This window comes from Centroberyx affinis, unplaced genomic scaffold, assembly GCF_046629955.1.
Source record: "Centroberyx affinis isolate AG114_WGS23_722 - 3 ecotype Tasmania unplaced genomic scaffold, CSIRO-AGI_Caff_v1 ptg002378l_1, whole genome shotgun sequence".
In the NCBI taxonomy this organism is placed as follows: Eukaryota; Metazoa; Chordata; class Actinopteri; order Beryciformes; family Berycidae; genus Centroberyx; species Centroberyx affinis.
Window position 1 is genome coordinate 142,501 of NW_027280634.1, and position 10,000 is coordinate 152,500.

The 10,000-nt window shown below is 41.1% G+C and overlaps 1 protein-coding gene across 1 annotated transcript in view; it reads left to right on the top strand.

Annotated features, from left to right (window-relative positions):
- The window catches only part of LOC139656068 (collagen alpha-5(IV) chain-like), a 33,671-nt gene that overhangs the window by 11,856 nt on the left and 11,815 nt on the right, over nucleotides 1-10,000 (top strand). The window contains exons 4-12 of the mRNA XM_071533555.1: nucleotides 2,060-2,104; nucleotides 2,949-2,993; nucleotides 3,459-3,521; nucleotides 3,642-3,695; nucleotides 3,933-3,959; nucleotides 5,028-5,102; nucleotides 6,007-6,069; nucleotides 7,355-7,390; nucleotides 7,573-7,620. Of these exons, the coding sequence (XP_071389656.1) occupies nucleotides 2,060-2,104; nucleotides 2,949-2,993; nucleotides 3,459-3,521; nucleotides 3,642-3,695; nucleotides 3,933-3,959; nucleotides 5,028-5,102; nucleotides 6,007-6,069; nucleotides 7,355-7,390; nucleotides 7,573-7,620 (456 nt within the window). The remainder of the gene's footprint in view (nucleotides 1-2,059; nucleotides 2,105-2,948; nucleotides 2,994-3,458; nucleotides 3,522-3,641; nucleotides 3,696-3,932; nucleotides 3,960-5,027; nucleotides 5,103-6,006; nucleotides 6,070-7,354; nucleotides 7,391-7,572; nucleotides 7,621-10,000) is intronic.

Here is a 10,000-nt window from a genome sequence, read left to right on the forward strand (position 1 = left end):
TAATTTTAACTGTATGTAATGTCAGTTGTGTATTAGCTACACTGCATGGCCAAAAGTATGTGGACACCTGCTGGTGGAACATCTCATTCCAGACTCCTGTTCTCTCTGCTGGAGCAGACTCCAGTCTGCTGAAGTCTTTCCACTAGATGTTGATTTGCTTCCATTCAGTCAGCAGAGGCTCAGTGAGGTGATCGGCCCGGCTCAGTCCGCTTCCACTTCATCACAAAGCTGTTGATGGGGTTGAGGTCAGGGGTCAGAGGTCAGAGGTCAGAGGTCAGGCTCTGTGCAGCCGCTCAGGTTTTTCACACAGACCGTTTCTGTCTGGACCTCGCTTTGTCCTGCTGGAACAGGAAAGGTTCTTCCCCAATCTGCTGCCACACAGTTGGAAACATACGATAGTCTAAAACAGCGATTCTCAACATGGGGTCCGGGGACCACCAGGGGTCCTTCAGAGGGTCCCAGGTGGTCCCCAGCAAAATTATGAATTGTTAAACTTCACCATTATTCACCAGGTTCTCCTCATGATAATATCTTTTATTTTGTCATTCATCTTAAAAACTGAACACCATGCATTGAATTATAAAGAACTAAATTACAGTTGTGTAAAATGAATCTTTCATGGCAGCGTACTTTGGGTTAATGTGGCTTTAGAGAACTTTGTACAGATCATTGTGGGGGAAGTGGCTGCTGACAGGCTTACAAGGCCACAGTCCTCTAGATCAGTGTTTCTCAACGTGGGGTCCGGGGACCACCAGGGGTCCTTGTGGGGGTTTCAGGGGGTCGCAAGGCAAATTGATGAATTGTTAAACTTCACCATTATTTCATTTACAAGAAGTTAACACAATTAGAAAATGTAGAAGAATGACTGTTCTGATCACAGTTTCTCTGTTATCTCTCTGCCTGCAACACAGACAGTCATGGACTTCTGGACAAAATCATATCTAACAGTAAAAAATATTCTCAGATTTGGGTCCAAGAGAGGAAATCTTGTCAAATGGGGGTCTGTGGCTCTAACGTGGACTACATTAGGGTCCTTGATGAAATATATATATATATATGAAAAAGGTTGAGAATCACTGATCTAGAAAGTGACTGCAGCGTTCAGATTTCCCTTTTCCTGCAACTAAGAGACCGAACCATGAAAAACAGGCAGAACATTATTCCTCCTCCACCAACTGTACAGATGGCACTATGCGTTCAGGCAGGTAGTGTTCTCCTGCCTCCACCCAACCAGATCCAGCTGTGGGACGGTGCGGTGTCTCTACCTGGCGGTGGACGGCTGCTGCGGTAGTCGTCATCGTCTGTGATGCTGTTCCTACCTGGATGTCTTGTCTCTTGATAAAATCTGCTTTTGTGTGTCTTGTGCTCTTCCTGATGTTTGTCCTATATCATTCTGTTCTATGGTTGATTGTTGATCAGTCAGATCGAGTTAGGCTCATTCTCTGTAAAGTCCTTTGAGACATGCATGTGATAAAGGGCTGTAGAAATAAACAAACTTCAAACTTCAAACTTGAAGTGTGATTCCACTGCTGCAGAGTCCAGTTTGGTGTCTCGACCTGTGAGCTGGTTTGATCTACCGCTTCACGCCTGGGTGTCGTTGCTCCTAGACGTTTCCACTTAATAACAACAATACAATAACAGCACTTACAGACCGCAGCTCCAGCAGGACAGAAGTCTGACTTGTTGAAAAGTGGACTCCTGTGACGGAGCCACACTGAAAGTCACTGAGCTCAGTTCAGTTCTGCTGCCAGTGTTTGTCTGTGGAGATTTCACAGCAGTGGGTGTGGCTGAAATAGATTAATCCATGCATTAGGAGTGTCCGTATACTTTTGGCCATGTAGTGTATGTATTGTGTTAGCGGTGTGTGATGCTAGCTGTATGTTAGCTGTATATTAGCTATATGTGATGCTAGCTGCATATTAGCTGTATGTGATGCTAGCTGCATATTAGCTGTATGTGATGCTAGCTGTATGTTAGCTCTATCTAGCTGTATATTAGCCATATGTTATGCTAGCTGTATGTGATGCCAGCTGTATGAATCGTCTGTTTGTTTCCACAGGGCCAGCTGGGTGTGGCAGGAACTCCAGGAGTTAAAGGCTCTCGGGTACGACTGGTTCCTCTTCTTTATAGTGGGACCAAATGAAGATGATGATGATGATGATGATGATGATAATGATGATGATGATGATGGAATTGATTGAAGCTGATTTATCAAGCAGAATGTTGTTTTAAGGTCCATTCAAGATTCAATGGTCACTTGCATTTAGAAACTAGAGGCCAGTGTCCGCTGCCTCGGCGGCGCGGCGTCTCGTTCAGGTCGCAGTGTGACATCATCATCATCATCATCATCATCAGCAGACAGACAGACTGTAGTTTGTTTTTCTTCACTGTTTTCTGTTATGTTCCTCAGTTATGGTGAGTCATGCAGCCACTGGAATGTAGGTTTATTTTAAATATTTTAATTGGTCTCTCCCCTCACATTTTTTTTCAGTCAGTGGCTTCAGTTAGGAAAGTGAGCTCATGATTACTTTATATATATCATGATTAATTTATATATTCATTTAAAGGCACAGAGCTGACAAGACAGATAAACCAGGCTGTTTCTCAGTTTGTATGCTTTTTAATCTTTTATATTGCTATGTTCCACAAACCAATACAATTTTATTATCATTATTAATATGTGTGTCCATGCAAGTATAGTTAGCATCAATAATACAATTGTATTGTTTATGGAGCACAGCAGTATAAAATATTAAAACACATACAAACTGTGAAACAAAACATTATCACTGATGATGGAATCTTCCTCTTTGCACAATGTAGAAAAAATGTGATTACATCAAAAAACCAGCAGATGGTGATAAAAGCTCATTTGAATAATAAAACGGAGGGCTAGATCTGCAGGTTCTGTGGTCGGTCCGGGACTAACACTCTGTCTCTTCTGTCAGGGTCTGCCAGGGAAGCCGGGCTTCCCCGGGCCGCCAGGACAGCCGGTAAGACACACTGTTATAACATCACTGTTATAACACCGTTATAACATGCTGTAATCTGTTCACTATTAGTTATAACACTGTTATAACATGCTGTAATCTGTTCACTATTAGTTATAACACTGTTGTAACATGCTGTAATCTGTTCACTATTAGTTATAACACTGTTGTAACATGCTGTAATCTGTTCACTATTAGTTATAACACTGTTGTAACATGCTGTAATCTGTTCACTATTAGTTATAACACCGTTATAACATGCTGTAATCTGTTCACTATTAGTTATAACACTGTTGTAACATGCTGTAGTCTGTATAGTGAGTATTGTAGTTGACATCACTCTGCCTGGTTTCAGGTCAAAGTGGAAACAGAAACTGTAGTTTATTTTATTACTGAATCATAGAAAGTCATATTCATGCTGAGAGTGACATCATGTAATATTGATGTAAACTATTGATCTGTTCCCAGGGAATCCCTGGCAGTGAAGGACCCATCGGCCGACCAGGACCCCCAGGATGCAATGGGACAAAGGTACAGCTGATCTGATCCACATCACTCTGGAAACTGGAAACTAGAAAATAAATCAGATGTGGAACGAGTAATCCAGAATACATTGATTGATGGACTGATTGATTGATTGATGTGTTCCAGGGGGACACTGGGTACCCAGGTTTCCCTGGGGTTCCAGGACCTGTTGGCTTGCCGGTAAGTCCTGCCTACTTCCTGTGAAAACAGTCATGAGCAGCTGCGATTGGACGCTGGTCCTCATTCTACACTTACATCACATGTCATTTCTGTGGCCAGTACAGTACAGTACAAAACAGTACAATAAGCTTCAATTCAAGATTACCAACATTACAAACAACCAGTATAATCCATGCTAAATCTAAGATAGCCGAACCAGTTGTCTGAAGATAAGCTAACTGTAACTGTTTCTTGCAGGGTCTTTCGGGACTACAAGGTGCTAAGGTAGGTTTCTGTATGAAGACTGAATATCAGAACGTGAAGCAGACTGATCAGGAGACTGCAAGGCTTTGATCCTTTATTGATTTATTTAACTGGAGGTTAGTTTGATTTATTTAACAGGACACGGGGAAAGAAGACAGTACTGGGTTTAGAACACAAACAGAACCATCAGTACCAGTAGAAACCAGAAGGCCAGAAGAAATGGAGATGAGAGGAGAAACTTAAAGGGGTTTGAAGCCTGGAAACACTGAGACATGGATGGAGTTAAAGCTACTTTTAGCATTTGAACATCAATAAATCATCAGCACATATAGATTTAGAGAAATTAGTGAAATTACTGTAAACGGCCTCTACTTCATTTTCTGTTGTGAGATTTAGAGGGAAATCTGCTGGAACGCTTTACGGCACAAAGACAGAAAAGGCATAATCCTTTACAGCATAACGTATTGATTTACGACACAAAGGTAAATTGCTTTACAGTACAAAGAAATTGATTTTACGGCACAAAGGGAGGAAGAAATTCTAGGAGAGAAAGGCTAGGTGCATTTAGTGTTATAGGATATTTCCCTTGTATCAGGATACTAGTAGTATCTACTGGGATCTACTGGGATCTTGCCTCATGTTTATTTAAGGGGTGCCAGTGTTCCTGCTGAGCTCCCACTTGAATGAGAAAGGCTCTGCAGCATTCAAGGGGAATTGCAACATGCTTGTTGCTCCACATAGGCTAGGTACATTTACTCTTAGAATGGCGGTCTGGGTCTGGCTCTGTTGTTTTGGGGGTTATGCATTCCCTGCTGACTCAGGACTTGAGGAGGGAGCAATCTTTGTTTTGGGGGTTCCTGTGCACTCCCTGTTGGTCAAGACTTGAACAGAGAGCAATCTTTGTTTTGGGGTTTTATTGCAGAATCTCTCACATGCTGCTTAGATTCATTGGGAGTATCCTCAAGAGCAGAGCCTTTTCCGCCAAATACAACTGTATAACCGTTAGTGCTAAAATGGTCCAAACTCCTTTGCGTCAGTGTCTCTGACTGAACTGTGGTAATTGTTGTTTCTGACCGTTTCTTGTTGCAGGGAGAATCCTTCTTCTTCCCCATCGCTCCGGATGTTAAAGGAGAACCAGGACCACGAGGAAGAGATGGAGACAAGGTCAGAGGACAAACACTGCTTTGTCTTTCAGATCAGAAAGGACAAGAACCCGACCTCCACAAAGAGCTTTTTGGCCTTCAAGGGCTTCCAGACAGGACCAAGATATTGGATTGGCTCAGTTTTTATGCAGTTAAAGGTCCACATGATGTAAAGCAGGACTCCCCTCTCCTCTGTGGTGATAAAGCAGTTGGATGGTCTATCTAAACATGGTGAAAGTATCAAAACTAAATCCACACAATCCATATTAGTGCAGCGAGCCTCTAAACGAGCCGTTTGGACTTCCGTAACTTTGTGGCGTCACAAAGATTCGCTCATTATCATTTTTGTAAGAAATAATAGACTAACAAAGTGTTTTTTTCAAAGCGGTTGAGCGGTTGTCATCGTTTATTACCGGAGAGTTTTCCCTACCTGTAGCCGCCGGGCCGCGGAGTCTCACGTTTCACTCTGGAAACGGTTAGCCGATCGGAACGGAGGGTCGTTAATATTAATGAGCCTTAAAGACACGGAGACAGAAACGGCCTGTTCTTGGTAAGGCTCAGAGAGATGCTGGAAAATGAACGTGGAGAAATGGATTGAGAGTGTTTTTGGTTCATGACACCACACACACAGCTTTGAATGGACAGAAAGACACAAAATAAAACTCTGGACAGTGGAGGATATGGAGCTTTAAATTATATTTGAGAACAATCTGGAGATCGGTTGTTTTTTGGGTCTGGTAACAAACTCCATGGCAACATAATGAGCTGTAAATAATCACTGCAGTCTGATCCCCGGGTTAGATCCCCGATTGGCTGATGCAGTGTCCTCTGATTGGCTAATGCAAAGTTTTCTCTGATTTGCTGGTACAGCATTTTCTCTGATCGACTGAAACAGCCTGTCCTCTGATTGGCTGCTTGTTTTCCAGGGGGAGAGTGGAGATCCTGGTTCACCAGGCCTGCAGGGACCAGCAGGACCCGCCGGACTTCCTGTATGTTTCAGACCTAAAACACTAAACTTTATTAAGCATCTAATGATCAGCAATTCAGTCAACTCTCACAATTCACATAAAATGATTGGGTAACCCTTCATTTTACAGGTCCCTAATAAATAGTATGCACTATTTCTAATTAGACGTTAACAAAAAAAAAATATTACACAGTAACGTGGCTAATAATTATACAACAACATATTTGCGTTCCTATGTATTTACATGTTACCGGACCTGTAAAGTGAAGCGGGTGTAATTGGACAATAAATCATACAATGTGACCATGTTTATTTTCTTTTTTGGCATTTAAATGGTGCATTTAAACAGGACATCAGCTTACATTTCATACAGACCAGACTCGTTGGACTTCCTATCCTACTATAAAATGAGGAAAACTCTGTCCTTCTGTCCGTCTGTCTGCATCCATTTTGCTCCTCAGTGGGTTGGCCAATCAATCTGAAACTGCACATGGGCATTGAGCATTGGCATAGGCAGAGACTGACGAAGCTGATTTTTCCATTTTCCCAAATTTACGCTGTTTATGCGCATTTTTGGCAAGTCTGCGCGGAGTTGTGGAGCGCGCATCCCCGGGTCTGGACTAGTATCCAATAATTGCAGTCCGGCATCTATGTAGTCGCCTTTTTGCATGCAGAGATATCCCTGGCACAAGCACCCGAAGCTAACATGGGCATGGCTAACGTTAGCTAGAGACATGCATGGACCATGGATGTATTAAACTAGGCATGGACCCTGGGTCTGGAAGATTAATTTACGCACAACGAACGCAGGCACACGACTGGAAGCTATTATAGCCTAGCTGCAGCGTTAGCTAACTAGCACAGCCAGCACTGTAGAACAGTTAGTCATGTTAGCTCCCAGGCGGGCGCTAAAGTTCGTAGCATGCGTAATCTTTCACTCGCCCCGGGATAGGCTAAAGCTAGAGAACGGCTGTATGGAGTGTAAGCTGCTGTCTGTACCATTTAAATACCAATAAAGAAAATAAACATGGTCACATTGTATGATTTATTGTCCAATTACACCCGCTTCACTTTACAGGTCCGGCAACATGTAAATACATAGGAATTACTATTGAATTGTAGAAAATACAGGCTTCACTTTACAGGTCTGGTACTATGTAATTATATATGAACGCAAATATGTTGTTGTATAATTATTAGCCACGTTACTGTGTAGTAGTTTTTTTTGTTAACGTCTACTTAGAAATAGTTCATACGTTGTTAGGGACCTGTAAAATGAAGGGTTACCAATGATTGATCTTCTCTAGGGAACTTCAGGGTTGCCGGGGTTACCAGGAGAGAAGGTCAGTGTCATAAGAGAGAGAGAGAGAGTGTGTGTGTGTGTGTGTGTGTGTGTGTGTGTGTGTGTGTGTGTGTACTGATTTTAGAGCAGTTTGTGTCTTCAGTCTTAGTGAAGTTTACTATGTTAATGTGACCTGGAAATAATATGTTGTCTCTCTCTCTCTAACCCGTTGGGGGCCCTCAGGGTCAGGAGGGTCCCAGTCCAGTGATTCCGGGGCCCAGAGGGCAGAGGGTAAGCTGACCATGCAGCAGATCTAGATCTCAGTCTGTCTTCGACCCTCTCTCCACCCGCACTAAGCTGCAACATGGGCAGAGGTGGAAGAAGTACTCTGATCCTTTACTTAAGTAAAAGTACCAATACAGCAATGTAAAAATACTCCATTACAAGTAAAAGTCCTGCATGAAAAATCCTACTTAGGTAAAAGTACGTAAGTATTAGCAGCAAAATGTAGTTAAAGTATTAAAGTAAAAGTAGTGGTTTGGTCCCTCTGACTGATATTTTATTATGTATGACATCATTAGATTATTAATACTGAAGCATCAGTGTGTAAGCAGCATGTTACTGTTGTAGCTGCTGGAGGTGGAGCTAGTTTGAACTACTTTATATACAGTTAGCTAGTTTAGTCCAGTGGTTCCCAACCTAGGGGTCGGGCCCCTCCAAAGGGTCACCGGATAAATCTGAGGGGTCGTGAGATGATTAATGGGAGAGGAAAGAAGAAAAAACAAAGTTCTGATACACATATCTGTTTTCAGTTTTTGGGCTTTTTCTCTAATCTTTGATTTTTGCTGAAATATTGGATCATTTGAACATTTATTGAAATGAAACCATGTGAGGTTTAGAGGGGAAAATCACTATTTGGTGCAGCTGTTAACAACTCATAGACATCTGAAATGTGACCCGACTACACACTGCTTTCTGTAAGACGTCAAAAGCCAAAAAGGTTGGAAACCACTGGTTTCATCTTTAACAATGTGTTGTATTTTAAAAGCTTGTTATATTATCCATTGTGTCAAATCTCCATCTGAAAAGTAACTAAAGCTGTCAAATAAATGTAGTGGAGTAGAAAGTACAATATTTCCCTCTGAAATGTAGTGAAGTGGAAGTATAAAGTAGCATCAAAAGGAAATACTCAAGTAAAGTACAAGTATCTCAAAATTGTACTTAAGTACAGTACTTGAGTAAATGTACTTTGTTACTTTCCACCACTGAACATGGGAGATCAGATTGTAATCGCATAGCGCTTAACCTCATAAAAAGGTGTAAATGCAGCCAAGACACATTAAGGACGGACTGTAATCCAAACAGCCGAACCTCTGGAGACTCCTTACCAACAAAGTGTCAGTGCAGCGTGTCTCCAGTCCACATGTACGAAGGACTCAAATCCTTTACTTATGTAAAAGTAAAAACACCCAGACACAAATTTACTGTAGTAAAAGTTAAAGTACCACTTGGACATTTCTACTTACAGGTTTTCTCAGTCTATCTACATTTTTTCCATTTGATGTAATGGTGCAGCCATAAAAACACGGCGTCTTGTATTTTAATATTTCATTCAATATAAGCAGCGAGAGCTTCAGGAAAGCGTTGGACTGAGCAGATACAGAACATGGATGTGACATTGTTGTACAGTTAGGAATTTTTTTTCTTTCTAACTTTGAAGCTGCTTAAGGGGAAATTTAAGGGTAAATTCAGTTAAAGTCGGGGAACAAGGGGTTAAAGTATTAAAAGTAAAAGTACTTGTGGGATTCCATGCCCTCATGTAGGAGATTCATTCATTTTAGAGAACTGTGAGTTAGGTCTTTATAATTCAATGCACAGTGTCAAGGTTTAAAGATGAATGACAAAATAAAAGGTTAAATTTGTCACAAAAATAAGTAAAATAAGTAAACGACTGAGAGACTCCAGACTTCAACTGTTCATGGAAATGAAACCTGACAGTTTCAGCACTATGTGCAGCAACAAGCTGGCTGCAGTGTTAAGATACAATAACAACATTAATATTGACTATTTTGGCAGAAATATGATAGATATTATAGAAAGACAGACAGACAGACAGACAGATAGACAGATAGATGATAGATAGATAGATAGATAGATAGATAGATAGATAGATGGTAGCGCTGCAGTGATTAATCGATTAGTTGTCAACTATTAAATTAATCGCCAACTATTTTGATAATCGATTAATCGGTTTGAGTAATTTTTTAAGAAAAATAAGTCAAAATTCTCTGATTCCAGCTTCTTAAATGTGAATATTTTCTGGTTTCTTTCCTCCTCTATGACAGTAAACTGAATATCTTTGGGTTGTGGACAAAACAAGACATTTGAGGACGTCATCTTGGGCTTTGGGAAACACTGATCCACATTTTCACCATTTTCTGACATTTTATAGATAAACAACTAATCCATTAATCGAGAAAATAATCGACAGATTAATCGTCAATGACAATAATCGTTAGTTGCAGCCCTAATAGATAGATAGATAGATGATAGACAGACAGACAGACAGATAGACTTTATTGTCCTACAAGAGTTAATTTGGTTCCACCCTTTGTACAAGCCTCTCACACACACACAAACAAGGCCTGTAATACTGGACAATAAGGAATAT